At 41.0% G+C, this 19,592-nt stretch overlaps 1 protein-coding gene across 1 annotated transcript; it reads left to right on the top strand.

Moving 5' to 3' along the window:
• The first annotated feature begins 296 nt into the window (after positions 1-296).
• Positions 297-18,550, top strand: dqx1 (DEAQ box RNA-dependent ATPase 1). Its single transcript, XM_046067369.1, has 12 exons — positions 297-647; positions 5,004-5,391; positions 8,014-8,207; positions 9,767-10,220; positions 11,697-12,002; positions 12,230-12,329; positions 12,693-12,851; positions 13,321-13,512; positions 13,695-13,820; positions 14,157-14,347; positions 15,761-15,951; positions 17,351-18,550. Exons 2-12 carry the CDS (start codon positions 5,050-5,052, stop codon positions 17,550-17,552), a joined length of 2,457 nt encoding a protein of 818 aa, XP_045923325.1. The 5' UTR covers positions 297-647; positions 5,004-5,049; the 3' UTR covers positions 17,553-18,550.
• Positions 18,551-19,592: the final 1,042 nt, after the last annotated feature.

Below are 19,592 nucleotides of genomic sequence, written 5' to 3'. Positions count from 1 at the left end.
TTAACGTTAGCTTAAGAGCAGTGTGACGTTTTACTTAGATTATAATAGATTGAATAAACTAAAAGCTAACTGTATTGTAATCATATTTTAGCTATTTTGTTCCAGTACAAACAAGTGTCCGAGTAATGGACAAAGTAATTAAATAATTAAATAAATTGACACTGTATAATGAAAAGAAAGAAAAAAATTCTATAACGAGTTTTTCACGAGGTGAATAGACGTGTATAGCGAGCGTCTTATCCGGTGGTCGTCGGAAGAACATCAGTTAACCATTGACCGCGGATCCCAAAACACATTCTGTGTTTTCCGAGGAGCTCTGAATGTAGCACAAGGTTTGACAGCTAGACGGCCAAACATGGCGGCTGCTAGCTAGACAACTAGTCAACACCTTCTGCTTTTATTATTACTGTCGGCAGTCAGGATATAACCAGGCCCGGTGGGGATTCACAGAAAGACACTGTGAAGGACTGTCGCCCATTTTTTCGCCTTTCCTGCTTTTTATCCAGCCGTCGTCCGGTATGTGAAGGCGGGTTGTGAGCCACAGTAACGATACACTCCAGACAGGAGTGAGCTGGCACAACAACAGGGAGGACTGAGGGCGGACGCTTTCTGTGTGGTTTCTTCACCTCTGCCGAAATGTTTCACAGGTAAGACATGGTATTCGTGTAACTTACTGGCTGCGTGTTTCTGCGTTGTTTAATTACGCCTGTGTGACTGTCATATGACACGTTGCTGGCAGAATTGTAATGGCACCCAGAGATAAAAATTTAGGAGGGAGAACCTAACGTTAGATGTTGTGATAAAAGACAAGGGTATTAACGTTAACATTAGCGAGCTCAGGTGTCCTCCTTTCTATGGGGACTTAGTTATGACATACAGCCATACCATGGATCCAATATTCTGGCCCATACGCTTATTTGCTAAGATTTGCTCTCATGGTAATCTGCTTTTAACAAAAAAAGCTAATCATCAAGTCCCTCTGTAGTAAATGACTGTATCTAAGATAGCATTATGATAAAATACTTTTGTTTTAAATAAAAAATAAACATTGAGCTATTGTGCTGAAGCTACAGCTTTGTTTTGTCTGTAGTGACCTGTACGCAAACTGGAATTAACGTTACAGCATCACCTATTGGCGATCCATAGAAGATAATCTCCTTAATTTAATATTCCTACGACTGAATACTCTCAACCTAAAATGTACATTATACGTTTGACAAAGGCACTGTATTGGTATCCAAAGAGTGGTATAACTAACATTACTAATGCATTATGAACTTAGGTCCCAGGAAATCAGTGGGCTCTTTCAGCAAAATAGGAGAAGTTTGGAAGCAAGACTTTTCATTGGACTTGCCTTTGTGATGATGCTGGGCAATTTCTCTATTTTCTGTTAATTCACTAATTGAGAAAATAATCGACAAAATTATCAATAGTGAAATTAATCAGGCCTATTATAGAAGTTAGATAGAAGGTGTTTCTGAACAAGGAGAAATTAGTTGAAGTTCATCACCTAGCTAATACCATCCTTACAGGCGCGTGGTGGTCATAGCATCATGACCACCAAAATGATGGTCAGGATTTTAGGGATTATGACAAGAGACAAGAACAGAGAAATGCTTGATTAAAAACCTGCTTCATGGTGTATACAAACTAACCTTACACAGTTTGTATACAAACTATCCTTATGCTGTGACATCAGAATAAATCTGTCCTGCCCTGTCCAGTCCAGTCCTGAACCCCAATGATGTTTTACTGCCAGTATAGCAAATATTGCTTCATATTGTACTATGCATACTAACATAATGTGGATTTATTATTTTCTCTGTATCCTTTTACATTCAGAACACACTTGGCATCTTAAAAGCTGCATACCTGTTTGTAGATCAGGTCTGACTTATTGACATGTGGCTTATTGTTTCCTGCTGGATTACTGCTGTGATAGCACTTCTACCATGTGTCTGTACATTGTTAATAATGACCAGCCTGCAGAGCTGTCTGGTGACCTGCTGCTGTTACTCTGCTATTTAACGTTATTTGTTATTTGCCATTTATTGTCCATCTATTCACAGTGCCTGTGTAACTGAATACTTCATGACTTTCATCATACACTGGCTCAGAGCACACACTCCTTATATCTCCTGTTGAACTAGGGATGGGTTTGGTTAGGGACCTTTTGATAACTGATTCAGTACCTACATTTTTGTGATACTTTTTTTAATCACATAGCTTGCTTTGAGAAATACAAACATGTTTTTCTCTAAAAACCTTTCTTTTGTGCCAAAATGAAAGTCTGAAATGTTATGTGGGCTTTTAAACACAAGCAGCTGTAAAAGGACTAAATCTGAAGCTATCAGATCTGACCAGACGTTCATTATGTAACAGTTGATACTCAATGCTACGGACACAAAACTGTATTTAGGTGTGTGTGCAGCTTCACTGTCTTCCATGCTGCAGAAATCTGTGCAGTCACTCAGTCAGTTTGAAAAATTGTAAATGTTCACATTTACAGCCCATCATAAACATTTCTAAACAACTTTTTGCCTTGTCCTTTGCTCAGTTGCTACATTTCGGCTCATTAAGGCCAGTCTGCTCATCTCTTTTTGCATTCTGTTAACGGTTTGCTCTGATATTATAAAAAAACTACTTTTGTTTGATGAGGTAGTAAAATCATTCTGCTCTGTTGCATTAAAATGTATTATCCAGATTGTTGTAGGAATGACCAGAACAGGTCAATTCTTCAGACGTTCAGGGCGTTTCCATGTTCAGTCTCTGCTAATCACGTAAGTGAGAGAACAAATGGCAAGGTTTTAACTTGAACATTTTTAAACATTTAATTAATTCAATTGATTTAAAAATAAAAAATCTTTCAATAGGTTGACTAATCATATCAGCTCTACTGCTATCTGTAGCTAACATTATGGATCACGTGACATGATAATACCTTTCAGTCACATCATTGTAATCTTCTCAAGCTCTGCTTACGCTTTGTAAATTGGAATGTTGGGCAACGTGATGATCTTGTTCTGTCTGACCAACAGTCCAAAACCCCAAACTTATTCACTTTGCCATCACATAAGACCAAGAAGAGCAGCAACAACTCTCAGTTAAGAACTAGGAGATGTTTGACAGGTAACTAGGGCTGAACAATGAATCGCAATTTTGTTGTAAATTTGATCATTCCCCCTAAAATTGCAAATCATATCGCAAGTGCAATGTCAGTCAAAATAATCGCAAGTAGATTATTTTTTTTTAAATTGTTCAGCCCTACAGGCAACTTAAGTGATAAATCTATTATGAAACCTGTTGCTGATTAATCAGCGCTTTCAAACTGCCCACTTGTCCTGGATTATTACGCCAATATGCCTGTGAACGGTAACGCCCGGATTTGATCGGCCTAAAACTATTATGATAAAAAAAGATTTAACAAATATGATTAGTAAATGTTTTTTCACTCCCTTTTCCTCAACAAAATAAATATTTTAACAGAAAATATATATTGAACATTTATTATATTGTTATTGAGGAAAATTATATTGCGATAATTATTATTATTGTTTTATTGCCGTCCCCATGTTGTGATACCAGTCGCGGTCTTTTTTTAACAGTCTAACTCTGAAAGTCCACTGACTCCGGCTGCACAACGGTTTTGTTAGGTCCCCAGCCCGGCGTCAACGTCCACGGGAAGTATCTCAGTATCTTGTTGTTTATTTGTCATTTTTGTGCTTCTACTACCTTCTCCACAGCTCTCTCTTACCCTGTTTTGTTCCGTCAGCTTCAGGGAGCATTTCAGAATCAGAGCATTTTGCCTGCCTGATTTTGCTGCCATGTTTAGATTTTATTGATTCGGTAATTAGTGCTTGCATTTGTGCTTCTACTAAGATTAAGTAGGCTACCTAGTTAAATGGTTTCCCTTTTTGTCTGTTTTCACAGTGTTTATTGTTGTTTTACGATCGGGAATCTGCACAGGGTATTTCATATTGAAAATTGACCGGATGAGCTCCGGCAGCCTGCGGGGTTATGTTGCAATATTTTGTTCAGTATGAATGAGCGAATGCGGCATATTGACGTACATTCTTTCTGCGTTTATTGTGGGATCTCTGTGTGAAAGTGGCTTATAATACATTATTTCAACAATGAATATAATAATTCAATTAAAATATGAATTATAGGCCTACCATTTATAACAGTGTATCCATCCCTTTAATATCTGATTGTTGCAAATAAGTGAGAATGACTGCTTGAGGGCAGTAGCAGATTTATGGCATTGCTGTATCAGTGTGCGATGAAGTATCTTTGTTACTGGATTAGCCAAAAAGACTGTCCTGCTTCCAGGAAATATACTAACTATATAACAAAACAGATCAACATCATGACATGATATAACATTACATACCCAAATATTATGCCCATAATTCCCATGGCTAGTTGATGGCCAACCAGTGAAGTAGAGGCTAGACACTATGTTTGAAGTAGTGACTCTATTTTCATCAGCTTTTCTGTCTTCCCTAAGGAGCCTGCAAGCCTTCCTCTGTAAACAGATCGGGCCTATTGCAGCTGTCCAACACACACACACACAAACCCACACTCCCAGTGGCATCTGGGTGGACACAAGCATTCCACAGTTAAATACCAAACATGCTACAGGTTCCTATGTAGGGCCTGTTTGAGGGAAGAGTAGAGACAGTAAGTACTGTGACCCCTGATATCGACTTTACTATGATGTGGTGATACTAGGACCTTCAATAAAATTCACTTGTGAATTTTCCTTGCTTTTTCTTCTTCCCAGCTGCCACTGTGTGACAGAGTGCCTCCTCTGACTGTACTGTCAGCTGAATGCCAAAGGTCATCTGGCACTGCAGGCAACTCATAACTTCAGAATCATTCCAAGTCTTGCTGAAAGCATTCAGTAAAGAAGTGTGTCTGATACACTACTGGTCTAACTCCCCTGACTCGTTCCTTTGCTTCGTGTGACCATCAGTCATTATTGTTTTGCCTCTCTGCAGGTAATCTCCGGCGTCTCCGTGATCCAGCCCCTCACCCCCCCTGCTGATGATGTCATCACCACCAGCAAAGCCCTCCGACACCTCCCTCTCCGCTGCGTCCCGGCTGCCACCTTCTACGGCCCTGGACTCCCTGTCCGTGTCTTCCTTGCTGTCCGGGGATTTAGATGATGAAGGGGATGGAGGAAGAGGAGGAGGGGAGGAGGAAGGGCTGGGAGACCTAGAAGTGAACCCATATGATGGTTTGCCCTTTTCTTCGCGCTACTACGCCCTGCTGGAGGAGAGACAGCAGTTTCCCATATGGGGGCTCAGGCAGAGTCTACTGGAGCACATGGAGAGCCACAGCATGGTGCTGCTCAGTGCACCCAGTGGAGCTGGAAAAAGCACCCAGGTAACCAGGAACCACAAGGGCCACAGGTTAAAATAACATGCCATGTATGTAATCACCTTGATTCATTCAGGAGATATTCTTAAACTGACAGTGTTGCAATTATAGAAGCTGAAGAAAACACATGGGGAAAAAAGGTGATGTCAACAGTAATACTTTGACCGGGGGAAATACACAGCAAATACATAAAACAATACAACAAAAGATTCTATAGGACAAAACTGATGACCACGCTTATAATTAATAATAAACACTGAATGGTAGTATTCAAATCTTATGTAAAAGAAAAAAAATCCATGATGTAAAATATTCTCCATTACAAGCAAAAGTCCTTTTGTAAAGATACGTCTATTTTGTATACAGTTCGGTAGCTAATATTTAAAAATGCATCAAATACTTGAAACTGATCACATGTTCTACTGTCCATGTCGACAAAGTACCGAGCTATAGCTATCAAATACATGTAATGGAGTAAAAAGTAAGTACAAATACCTCAGAACTGTACTTAAGTGAAGCACAAAGCAAGAAAAATACACTTAGTAACATTCCACATATCTCCAGTAAGCAGTCACAATGTGAAAACTAAAATAAACCTTGTTAGCTCATTCTCCAGCATCGCAGATGAATTTGTGATGTATCTCTCCGTGTGTGCACCGTGAGGTGCGTTTTTTATGTTATGTGTTGACAAGGTGGTGAAGGTGTTTTCTTCATTTGCTTGTGTTTGTCTATTAGCTTGTGTTTTCTTAAACTGCCGTGTGTAGAGCTTTCTTGATGAAGTGTTTGCAGAATGGAAGCAGTGTGAGATGTTAGCATGCCACAGAAACCTAATGGGTTGATCTCTTTTTTATTTTTATAAAGACCAGTCATATGTTGATTTCATTAAAAAATACTGGCCAACATATTGGATAAATATGAGCATAAACGGTGTCTAAGCCCATTCACTGCTCTGTTTATAGTAGTTGTGTCATTTTGTGTCAGGCCTTGCCTTGTGACTGCCTGCTTATCGTTCCACCTGCTCCTCAGCTCCCCTCCCCTCAGGCAGCGTTTCAGTAGAGTTACACTGTTCTGCTGTAAGCTGAACTCTCATTTAATCATGAAACACTCTGGGCTCCCTTCTCCAGTGCCTTCTTCTCAGCACAGTTTAGGCCACTGTAGACCCTTTCTCCTTTGTTTTTTACCTGCTGCTGCATCTTTGTGATTCTGGTGACACTTATATGTACTTATTACAGCTGTTAGGGCACTTTGACCTTTGCACCTGGTGCTGTTGTAATGCTGAATTTAATGTCAGTCAGTTCTGCTATCTTCACTCTCAGTTAAAGGGCAACTGGTGTCTTACTCAGAATGGAATTCAAAAGTAATATTTCAGAATAAAGATATGAAACCATGGAACCTGAAGCCACAGAGATTACATTTCCATACAGGTCTGAATATTAGACACAGTTTGTGTCCTTTGTTCTTCCATAAAGTGATCGCAAGTCTTCCTGGGTTTGTTTGTTGGGTGTTTGTTTGAGAATTCAGCGTGCACTTTTACTTTCCTCATCAGTAGGTCTAATTCAGGCTTTGATTAAATATTTATTCAAGTCCATTGCAGGGCTGTCCATGGATGGCACTTCAGTTGTGTGTTAATTTATTACTGGAACATATACACACCCACAGTACTGTAAGGCCTAGTGGATAAACACGTGGAACAGACGGCTGATGGTTGTGGATCCAGTCCGCAACACAAAGCCTGTCTGAATCTTCTTGAAGAGGTTTTTAAGATCATACACTATTTTTGAGGAAGAAGCCCATAGTGAACTTCATTTATTGCCACATGTTGGATGATAGGTTTGTTTTTTTCTCTCTAGGTGTTGTAGCTGCAAGATTACATTTGTAGGGTTTAAAGTTACCATGTAGACTTTTAGTTGTGGAATTATGTTATACTGACAGCTGGTCAAATAACTCTGCCTTATGTGAAAAGATCACTCATAGTAATGAACACACAGAGAATGATCTCCTCTACAGAGCGTTAGAGCTTATTTTAGCTCGTCATTTTGCTGGGACAAAACTCTGCTGTTTTTGGTTCAGTCTCAGCGCTCTCATCAACGTATTTTCATATATTTCCCTCCGAGTCAGAAAGAGAGTGAATAATGAACTTTCATTTATCAGGTGGACACAAACACGGCTCCATGAATGCTAATGCTGCTCTGTGTCTGTGTCAAGCTAACATGTTAGCCGTAACAACTGGTTTTTGTGGAGTTCTTCTGCCCCCAAGTGGCCAAAAACTAATTTAATGCAGCAAAATATCTTTAAGCAAATTGTATTCATAGTTTGGAGTCCTCATTTGGTGTGAGGCATTTGTGCAGTGGATGGACTGAACTGAACAATATTTTTTTGTCTGTGGAGTCTTGGACTTGTCCATATTCTCCTAGTGTGAGCTGGACTGTAGACGTCCACCTCCAGCTGCCACTGAAAGCTGAACATTGTAAGAAGTAAGAAGGAAAGTAGGAAAAGTGCTCCACCTTCATTATTATCTAAGGTGTAAAAACTGTGTATTATCACTCCCTGTCCTCAGTATTATATTACTACTTCCTCCTCCTGTTGACCCCTGTCTTTCTTCTCTTCTTCCTCGTGTCCTCCCTGCAGGTGCCACAGTGGTGTGTGGAGTATGCTTTGTCCTATGAGTTTTGTCAGGGCCTGGTGTGCTGTTCCCAGCCCTATTCAGTGGCAGCGGTGAGTCTGGCCCTTCGTGTGGCTGATGAGATGGACCTCAGCCTGGGTCTGGAGGTGGGCTACAGGGTTTCTCATGATGACAGCTGTACAGCCGACACCCTGCTCAGGTTAGGATGCATAGATAATTAACATCTTGTTATTTTCCCCAGAACTAGGTACTCATTTTCAGTTGCAGCTACCAACAACAAAATGGTAATCATTGTTTTCCCTATAATCAGTCACAAAGGAGGTAACTGAGTTTTCCAGATTTATTAATATGGAAGAGAAGTGTTTATTAATTAAGTCATGTGATTCCAACGCTGTTAACTCTCCGATGGCCTTACCCTTACTGTGTGAAATCAAAACAGAGTCAAAATCACATAAATATGAAACATTTTAAAAGATGAAAACATAAAGTCATACTACTTCATCTGACTGGTGGGAGCAGTAACACAACAGTTATTTGTTGCATTCAAACACAAGGAGAGCGTTTCCTCTGTACTAATGTGGACACTGCTTTTAGCTGCACTGCGCCTCTGTGATCAGAGTGAAGTGATCAATACTGTTATTGAGCGTAAATTTAGTTTTGCTGAATCATTATTACCAGTACCGGCAGTATCAGCCTAGATTTACCTCATTAGTGGTTGTATTTCTTTTTTTTTTTTAAACATACTGATTTAATCATTTCAACATATATCCAAAGGATTTATTTTCATTTTGACAACAGTTTATCATAACTGTGTATTCCATGGCAATATTCATAAAGCTTCATATTTAACAAACAGACATGAGAGTTGTATCCATCCTCACAGCAAGAAAGCAAATGAAGTGTATTTCTCAAAATGTCAAACTATTCATTTGAACATAAACAGACTTTTCAGTGATTGGTTGAGCAGGCTTTTAAAAAAACAAAGTTATTGGACTTTTTATGAGTATTCATTTACATAATTCTGCTCAGTATGCTCTGAAACTAAACGGCATCAAAAGAATCAGATAAATTAGCTTTGAAAACCGGCCTCATTTTTCTGCTTTTAACTTAAGCAGACTTAAGGCCTGCTTCTAAAAACTCATGCCCCCTGGAGATACTTTGGACATAACATATGGGAACTGACAGCAGAGGTGGCTTAAACAGGTTGAGAAAAGTAAACCACATTTTTCATCAAGATATTCTCTATAACAGCCACATTGTGGAGAAACTCGTGAAACGAGTCATTCATTGCTTTATGTTCTGAGCCCACTGCTGATCTGTGTCACATGTGATGGTCTTCTCCTACCTGGGTGTAATGTAGATGGCTTCATTGGATTTCACCAGTTTTGTATGCTAATGTTACATGGTCTTTCTTGTGCTCACAGCCACACCTTGCCTCCTTGTACTCTGCCCTCTACAGTGGTGGCAGAGGAGGTGTAGCAGTGTAATTACTGAAAATTGATCCATGTGTCCTTTCCTGCCTTCTCAAATGATTATATAAATAAATGTACGGCCATAAAAGTATTTTTCCAGCCATTTAGTGTGTCACTTCACGTCTGTTGTGTTATGTGTCAAAGGCTGACAGAGCTCCTGCCCACTGAGAGTGGTTTTTATGTGGTTTAACTCACTCCACCCTGCTGTCAAACTGCTTTAAAATCTCTGTTCCTTTAAAGGCTACTGGTCCTTTCTTCATCTCTTTGTTCCTTTCCCTCTCCCCAGGTTTCTCAGCGACACTCTCCTGCTAGAGGAAATGATGTCAGACCCCCTGCTGCATCAGTATAGCGTTGTGGTGTTGGACGAGCTCCAGGAGCGTACGGTGCCCACCGACGTGCTGCTGGGCCTGCTGTGTGACGTCTGCCGGCAGAGGCCAGACAACTTCCGGGTGGTTCTCCTCACTCACCCAACACTGGCACCTCGCCTCTCCTCCTTCCTGGGAGCATCAGTCCCTCACCTCTCCCTGGACAGCCTGCTCTCTAACCCACCTACCAAAGACCAGGAAGAGGGGCGCGAGGGAGAGGAGGACAGGAAGGCTGTGGAGATGAACGGGGTGGAGACGCTGTACCGGGAGCTTTCATCTGGGAAGGAACCGGTGGCTGCCGCCTGTCACATGGTGCTGGATCTGCACAGAAGAGGAGAGGAAGGAGATGTGATGGTGTTTTTGGCCAGTGCACAGGTACAAGTTTTCTACATTATAGACCTCAGAAAACAAGCCCACTTATAAATACTTTTTAAAACTTCCGAAGTATCAGAAAAATGGATGGTGGGCTTTCTGGGGTTATCTCATCCTTAGACTTACTGTAAGTACCAGATTTCACAGTGAACAGCTGTGTGTTCAGGCCAAATATAAAAAATGCTTCTTCTTGGACTTTGGGAAATGGGAATTTTTAACCATTTCTGACATTTTATGGGAAAAAATAATTGAGGAATTGAGGAAATAATCGTCAGCTTAATCAATAATGAAAATAATCATTAGTTGAAACACTAGAAGTGTATTGATTACTGAGGTTAGGAAACACGTCTTGAGCAGCCACGAACAGTGCTGGGCCGTGAGCTGATTTGGAAAGAAAATCATTACAGAAGAGGTAAAAGAAATGGATGTAAAATAATTAATACTCTGATGTGACTCTTTGTAATATCATAATGTAAGCCATCAGGTCCAATAAGAATTAAACAGTGACAGTGCCCAGTGAGCAGCTTTCATTGAAATGACCGGGGAGCAACACAGAACCCGTCTCTCTTAAAGGACAGGTTCACAAAGTGTCTGACACCGAAATGTGTACATTCAATAGTTTTTGCTTGTAATCATTCTTCCTGTTCATGCTGGCCCTGAAAACTCCTTTCTTAATGTACTACTAGTGTAGTGTATTTTCTGAGCTGCAGTGGAAGCACAGTAATGCAGAGAAGACATTTATTCTAAAAGGGCCGTGATACCACTTGGTTCATGAAGCCTCAGATTGTCTTCAGATAAACTTTGTTGTTGAATGGATTTTTCCACAGAATGAGGACTGTGGGTTTTGAGGCTGTGTTATTGTGCTGCTTGTTTCACTTTAAGTTGCTGAGTAGTGGGGAGCACATAATTAGCCTGTGAGCAGCAGTAAGAGATTTTGCTGTTTTGCAGTGGAAACCTTATCACTTTCCTGGTGAATACTATTCAGTCTTTTTAACAAAAAGGGAAACTGGTCAAACCAATATTCACTGTGTGATCGGCTGTAGAGTTTCACCACCTTTGTCTTGTAGAGGAGTGAAACAAGGACACCTCAACCTGAGAGGCCTCCGGTGCATTGCAGGTGTCTGGTGTCCCTGTTCACACATGCGTTGTATACAACAGGCAGACACAATATATCTGTCATGTGTTCTCCGTCCATGTGCAAAACTATATTTACATATTGCCCTTCAGTATATTACTCTGTCTGCAAATTTAACTCCCTTTATGTCAACATCACCACTCCTCCTGCTCCTCGACTCGCTGCCGGTCCTGGTTTCCATTTACCTGTTCTGGTTAATGCACAGAGAAACACTTCTCATGCGAAACACTTGTCAGCTGAAATAAACCCCCAGAATGTACAGTATGTGGAGGTTTTGAGAGAGGATGTTTGAAAGAGGAGATTCAAACTGAGACTCCATTCTCTCTCTTCCCTGTTCTCTGTAGGAAATAGAAGACTGTGTGGCCCTGCTGGAGAAGGAGTGTGTAGCTCTGAGTCCTCAGCTTGGTCCTCTCAGGATCCTCCCCCTCCATGCTCGACTGGGAGGGCTGACCCAGCGGGTCTACGAATCCGACCCCGAAGCTTCTACACTGAGGGAGAAGGACAGCTGCGATGGCGTGGACAGCTCGGTGCTGGGAGCAGGAGGTCCGGGAGTCAAAAGGAGGGTTATCCTCACCGATACCCTCGCAGAGGCTTCCTTCTCCCTGCCAGCGATTCGCTATGTCATAGACACAGGCCTTCAACTGAAAACTGTGAGTATGTGTTTATATATGACAAAATGTCATAATTAAATTACAGATTGTTAAAACAAAATAATCCCGTTTATCTCCGTCTCTTCAGTTTTTACTGTATTTATGTTCTAAAATAAAGCTAATTGCAAGCAATGAAAATTTTGATTGTACCTTATTGCAGAGGACAGAGATTTATTTGATAAAGTGAAAACAAAAGCAACATGTTATCATTTCCATTTCTGCCACAGGTTTACAATCCACAAATAAGAGCAAACTCGCAGGTCCTGAGGACAATCAGCAAACACCAGGCCGACATGCGAACTCAAAGGGTGAACAGCCACCTTCCAGGTTGGTCAAAGGTCATTGCTGCTGTTCTGATAACCAGCTCATATGATTGTGTAGAATTTGAAAATGCCTAACTTTTGTAACTCTTAGTGGTAGGTTCATAAACACATGCCAGCTAATTCAGAGCTTGGCTTGGTATTTTCTTGTACTCAGCTTTATACAGTAAAATCATGTAGGAGCAATCCAAGTCATTCAATTTTCATCATAGGCAGCTTATTTCAGTTTTACAATCTTGCAACTATATCAAATTGTATTTAGTTTTAAATGACATTTTGGAAACAAAGATTTCATGGCTGAAAATCAAATTCTACAAATACAGTAATTTAATGTGTCATGACTACATGTGTTCTCCTTGTTGGTCTTTAGGGCTGTGTCTCCGTCTTTACCCCCAGTCTCTATATGAGGAAGGGATGGGGGAGGCTCATTGTCCAGGAGTGGTGGAGGAAAACCTCAGCCACTTGGTGCTGTTGCTCAAGAGACTTGATATTGCTGACATGGGACAGTGCAAGTTCCTGGACAGACCAGGTACCTTTATGAACTACTTGGAATAACGCTTAGGGTTGAAGGGCTGCGACACATCACAGAACATAACTCTTTAAAAGCGCAGATAATGTTTTCTTCCAGTGTAATGTCATTAACAGAACCTTGACATTTATTTGGACTCAGTCCCAAAAAATACCAGATCTTGCTGCCAGAAATACTACTCACTAAGCACCGCTGCTGAAAATAGTCCCCAACAAAAGCACTATTTCTTCCTGTCTGAGTATCGTTTGCTAAAAACTGCACTGACCAACTATTGTAAGAAATTACTGAGCCTTTTTAAAAAGCTGTTTTTAAAGAAGCCACAGACAGAGTAGGAAAAGTGGAATGAATTCAGAGATGGATTAAAACAGTGATGGATTTGGTCTTTTTATGGGATTTGTTCCAATAGAAAACTATAGCACCAGGTTTATCAAGCAGATGCAAGTTAAACATTGGACTTTCTCATTCCCAGCCCCTGAGGCTCTAATGCAGGCGCTGGAGGATCTGGACTACCTAGCAGCCCTGGATGACGACGGTAACCTGTCAGAGGTGGGCATCATAATGTCGGAGCTGCCGCTGGAGCCACCACTGGCTAAAGCCCTGATCGCTGCCTGCGAGTACGACTGTGTTGATGAGCTGCTCACTATAGCTGCCATGCTCACAGGTAGCTGAAAAAGTGAATAAATTTATTGTAAAAATAATAAAATACAAGAGCAACTCACATCGCCTTGCCATAGCTGTGTAAATAATGCATAACAACAGTTATTAGTGAATGTTGAGTGCTTACATATGACATATTTTCATGTGTACTTATTGAATGTTGATCTGGTCTTTGTCTTGTGACAGCTCCATCCTGCTTTGTGACAGCAGAACCCAGCAGAGAGGAGGCTGCTGTGACACACTGGCGACCTCTAATGCACACAGAGGGAGACCACATGACTCTCATTAATATTTATAACGCCTTCATAGAGCGTATGTACACCTCCATTACATATACGCTTCGTTAGTTACAGGGTTCCCACTGACCATGGAATCTTAAAAAACAAACTGAATGTAGACAGGTGTGTTTCAGACAGGCAAAGTTGGGACATTTGTTCCATCCTTTCACTAACAGGACTGTGGAATGTGTTTTAACATTAGCAAAACTGGAAGGAATAGAGTGTTGGATTTGGATATGGAATGTAACGGAAAATGTAGCATAATGGGAACCCTGCAGTAATATCTATTCTAACAACTTTGAGTGTTTATTAACATAACATATATAGTATATCCATAAATAATTGAAAGGTCTGTGTGTGGTAATTGCAGACAATCAGGATGAGGCATGGTGCACGACAACCTTCCTCAGTCACGCTGCCTTACGATTGGCTGTAGTGATCAGGGCGGAGCTGCTGGAGGTGATGCAGCGAATAGAGCTTCCTGTTTCTCCTCCTGCTTTTGGATGTCAAGACAACTGCACGAATATCAAGCGTGCTCTCATCTCAGGCTTCTTCCTCAAAGTAAACACCCTGTTTTCTTAAAACTGTCTAATAGAAATGGAATCAGTTACCTTTACCTTTAATGCCTTTCATTTGTTAACTTCCCTTATATTCATTCTGTTATATTCATACTAAATAATTTTTCTTGTATTATATATTTTTAGCCTTGCTAGCAGAGTGCTGGATGATAATTAAATATTATGGTTATTGGAATAATGAAACTTAAACTGATTGTGAACACCTGTTCCCCAGAGGCAGGGTAGCAGTATTGTTCAAATGCCCTCCACCAAAATATTAAATAACATACCTTCACATGGAAAACAAGGCATAAACATTAAATGAAAATCTAATTCGTAAACAGTCATAAAAATCACATATGATGAAAGACTTTCACTACAAATACAACTACAATCACTACACAGTGGGCTGACTTAATGAGTCTAAGAACATCATTAGTATCTGGCTGGCACTGACAGAGAAAGGACTCAATCGCTTACAGCAGGTGGAAAAAAGCATTTTAATGTAAGCAGGGGTCGGTACACGGGTGATCATACCAAAAAGGCAATAGTATCCAGAAATGCTATGCAAAGGCAGGGTCAAAGTACACGGAAGATAAGGTCTAAAAAGCTCACAGAGGAACAGGTATTCAGAACGCTGGAACGCTCACTATGGAAAGATGAGACAAAGTGACAACAGACAAGGGGAGCACAGAGACTAAATACACAAGGGAGGAAGGGTAATGTGGGACAGGTGAAGCTAATCAGGGCGGTGAAGGCAATCACATAGGCAGGAGACACACGAGGGCAGGAAGCATCTGAAACAAGAGACAGAAGTGAGTCTTCCAAAATAAAACAAAATAATAACAATACTTAAACAGGAACTAGGATGGAACAATTAGGGCAAGGCATTATTTGCACATTTCAACAACAAGGCAAGTCAAAGTGCTTTCCATAAAACATGAAGCAAGATAGAATCTGGGAACAGAAAGCAGACCTGTCCCAGACAGCCTGAGAGGTCTGCATGGTTCATATCCTAGCAGAAGATCAGAAATGTTTTTTGGCCCTAAACCACTCAGTGCTTTATAAACTAACAGCAATATTTTAAAATCACTTCTGACGGACAGGAAGCCAGTGTAAATACCTCAGAACTGGACTGATGTGAGACACTTTTGTGGTCTTAGTAAGGACTCGAGCAGCAGCCTTCTGAATCAGCTGCCAGCTGCAGCTGATCCATTTTTTTAGGGAGACATGTAAAGACACCGCTACAGTAGTCGAGCTGACTGAAGATAAATGCATGGACATTTAAAATATCATGAAACAGATATTATAAAGGAACAGAGACTAGCCATGTAAATATACAATAAACCATCAAGTCAATCTTTCACACCTCCTTTCCGGTCTCCTTACTTTGTTGTTGATGATAAACCCTCTTCAGGTCTCGCATGATGTGGATGGTTCGGGTAACTACCTCCTGCTAACTCACCGGCATGTGGCTCACCTGCATCCCTTCTCTTCCTACCTGTGTCGCCAGCCGTGTCCCAACCCACCCGGCTGGGTCCTCTACCACGAGTTCACCATCTCCCGCGATAACTGCATCCGCATCGCCTCCGAAGTCCACCCTCAGATGTGAGTCAAACCATGAGGTTGATTACGGTGACCTTTTTAGATGCGCAAGAAACTGTTAATTGAAATTTCCACAACACCTTGTTGTCACTATGGTTACAGGTGTCATTCGCAAGGTTAGCTGAAAAGGCACCGTTTTTTTGTCTACGTGGCTCTGCTCTGCAGTGATACAGACTGACAATCCTCAGTAAATCCAGTCATCATTATAAATTCTGATCCGCTGTTGCTCCCACTCACCTAGCGTTAGTATTACCGCAGACACCTGTTCAGAGTGGAGAAACATTTTTGACACGTCCCGGCCTAGGGGAAACCTGAGCGCAGCATAAAAGGGTCTCCTGCTCCCCTGAATGACCAAATGCCACTGGATGTTCAATCTAATAAGAAACTGGATGTATTTACAATTGGCACAGAAAACAAGGACATAAGGGAGAGCTAGGCCAAAATAACAAACACAACACTTCTTCCCGTCCCCACTAACTTTCCCTAACAAAACAAAAATACTGAGGTTTAGCTAATCTAACTCCCTGGCCGGTAAACAGGAAAAAACAAGGTTTAACATAAATAACAGCTCTCCCCTACCGTTTTTGTCTATGCTAGCACATGTGTAATCTCTCACAGTTCATGCAGGCGGCGCACCATGGTCCCACCCAACCCACATCTGGCTAGGGAGGCAAAAAAAATCCGTATAGGTCCTTTTATACTAGGTGTTCTGCAGCCCAACCAGCAGTCCACCACCTGCAACACAGACTAAGCACAGTTCCTCCCTAGGGCAGGGAGGGTAACATCAGAGGAAAAAACATACAAATGAGCATGGGTCATAAACCCCTCCCGCAGATCGAACATTTCCTCCCCCAAAGAAACCCCGTATGAGATAACACATCAGCCACAATGTTGTCAGGTCCTTTTATGGGTGAATCTCAATGTTAAAATCTTGCAGCAACAATGACCAACACATAAGACGGTGATTGTTGTTGCATCTGCAAGACAGGAGCACCAGGGGATTGTGGTCTGTATAGACAAGAACTGGGTTTGAAGTCGAACAAACATAAACCTCAAAATGCAACGCCCACAGCAAAGCAAGAGCTTTCTCAATTGTGCTATAATTCACCTGGAATTTACTGAATTAGAAATAGCACACTGGGTGATGACCAATATGATTGTAACAGTACAGCTGCTGCACCATAAGCACAGGCATCCACCTCTAACTTAAAACGATGTGAAAAACATCTGGTAGAGCCAACACAGGGCGCTGCAGAGGACAGCTTTAGTGAGGAAAAAAGTCTGCTTTCCCTGTTCCTTTAATGAATAAAGCAGCCTCTCAGGACCGCTTAATGGTTTTTAAAATTAAAGTTTAAACCTAACATAATGATAATCCATTCCCTTCCTCACCTCTCTGCTGTAGGCTTGTGGAGCTGGCCCCTCAGTACTACCTGGGAAACCTGCCATCAAGTGACGGCAAAGATCTGCTGATGGAGCTGAGGCAGAGCCTGGAGTCTGCGTACGGGCAGGACGGAGTGTCCGACGAGCACAGCAGGACTCACAGAGACGCAGAGTCTGGAGAAACTCACAATCAGTCCAGCACTGAGCTCTGTGTTGTCCAATGAGACAAAAGAAGAGACACTAAACTAAAACACCACTGTCACTTTATTGTTTGATCTGAGATTTGGTACTTTGTATGAATTAGGCTGTGAAATCTCACTTGAGGTTTAATCATTCTGATGTGTGATTTCAAATGGACATTTGCTGGAGGAAACTAATGTACAGTCATGTGTTGTTAATATATCTTATATGCAGTGGCTTTGGAAAATATTCGAACCTCTTCATTTTCTCCTTGTTGTGCTATGTATTGATTTAATTTTACATTTCATTTAGAATAGTTTTATTTAATGAGGGAGTTGTGTGTTTCTGTGTACAGAATGAAGCATCCATTTTTAAATTGTAGCACAACAAAAACTGGAAAAAGTGAACTGGATAGAGTACTTTATCAAAGTGTAATTTCAGCTAAAAGCAATACACACTACTTCAGTGAGCAGAGACACTGTTATTGGATGACCTTCGACCTCTATACAGATGGCTTCTCAGGGCTCTCTGATCAGATGCTGTACTGTAGCAGTGATCTTCTATTTTCTTCTATTTCAACTTTTGATACTGTTTGTCTGATGTTTGGGTTCCTGCTTCATCTTCACTCTGCCTTCTTCTCTCCAACTTTGTGTCAATTATGACAAATGTTTGTGTAAAGTGGTTTCTTATCATCCTATTTAATAGGATATGTCTTCAGTACATTAAATTTTTGAAGTATCTCAGCTGAGTGATATTTCGTCTTAAAGCTGCCTCAAGTAGCTGTGGCGGCTGTAGCCCTACAGTGTAGCCGCTACTGGCAGCTAATAGGGCTGAATAGTTCACATGTGTACTTGGGGAAATTATATTCTCTGTTTACCAATACTTTTGTATCGTTATGTGTTTATTTTCTTACTTGACTGTACTCCTCCTAGTGCTCGGAGGAGTAGTACACTTACAATAGCTGCTACACTAGCTTCACTGCGTTTCTCTGCTTCACTGTCTGTAAAAGTAAAAACTCTATTAAAGGCAATATACAGATTTATTTTTCAGTAGTCCTGGTTGTGTTCAAGCTGAACTCATGTCAACAGGTAGCATATGTTTAGAATATATATTGCTTCTATTTCGCAAGATGTAGCACTTGAAGCAGTTCAGCATATTTGATTAAGTTGATGTACTTTTGGGTTGTATCCACAGGTTTGAATGCATTTATTGTAAGTCGCATTGGATAAAAGCATCAGCCAAATAGCTATGATGTAATGTAATGACGATATTTCTCCAGGGAAATTTGCCCTCAAGCCAGTGCATCTCAAGCGTGGACTTTGCTCTTTTGTTAAGGTTCTGTGTGCAAAAACATGTCTGTGTGCTTTGAAGCTGAATGCTCACTGTGCCGATCATTGTGTTGTAAGCAGACGCTGTGGAGACACTTTGGACTTCCATCCATACAGTATGCAGATGTCAAACCTTATACATTTAAGGGGGCGTACATAGTGTTGCACTTCCAGAAAACTTTATGGAAGCCTAAATAGCTCTAAAAAGAATGGTCGAAATTGAAGCAACAGAGGCTGAGATGTCCTAACTTTTAGTAGTGGTAATTTCCCATAATGCAACTCAATAGCGACTAACGCTAGCTGCTGATGTCATCAGGCTTATTTTTTCAGACTTGACAAAGCCTCTCAAGAGCAACAGAAGATTATTCAACCGTTTTCGCTGGCTGTGTACTCCACCTGATGAGTAGACTGTGGAATATCAGCAGGTGTGGCTGCATTAAATCCTACAAAGGCCTCCGCCTTTTCACTGAAAATAAATTTTACTGTGTTGCCTTGTTTGGAGAATGTTCACTCTTTTTCAGAATGTGATGTGACCCTTGCCAGAAACTAATGATACCATGACTAGTGTGCAGAAAAACCTAAGTAATAAATTGGCCATGGAGTCTGAGGCCATAACATTTACAAAATTATAGTTTGTCCAGACTAGCAAAGAAGTATTACTTATATCTCCTTATAAAGTTGGTGTGTCAGAAGTGTTAGCAAGCAGTTGGCTATTAACACAGCATCTGCAGACTCCTGTGAAGAATATCTGGCTCT

Source organism: Micropterus dolomieu, linkage group LG13, assembly GCF_021292245.1.
Source record: "Micropterus dolomieu isolate WLL.071019.BEF.003 ecotype Adirondacks linkage group LG13, ASM2129224v1, whole genome shotgun sequence".
Classification (NCBI taxonomy): Eukaryota; Metazoa; Chordata; class Actinopteri; order Centrarchiformes; family Centrarchidae; genus Micropterus; species Micropterus dolomieu.
The sequence above is the reverse complement of the archived record's forward strand: the minus strand, read 5'-3'. Positions and strand labels throughout refer to the sequence as shown.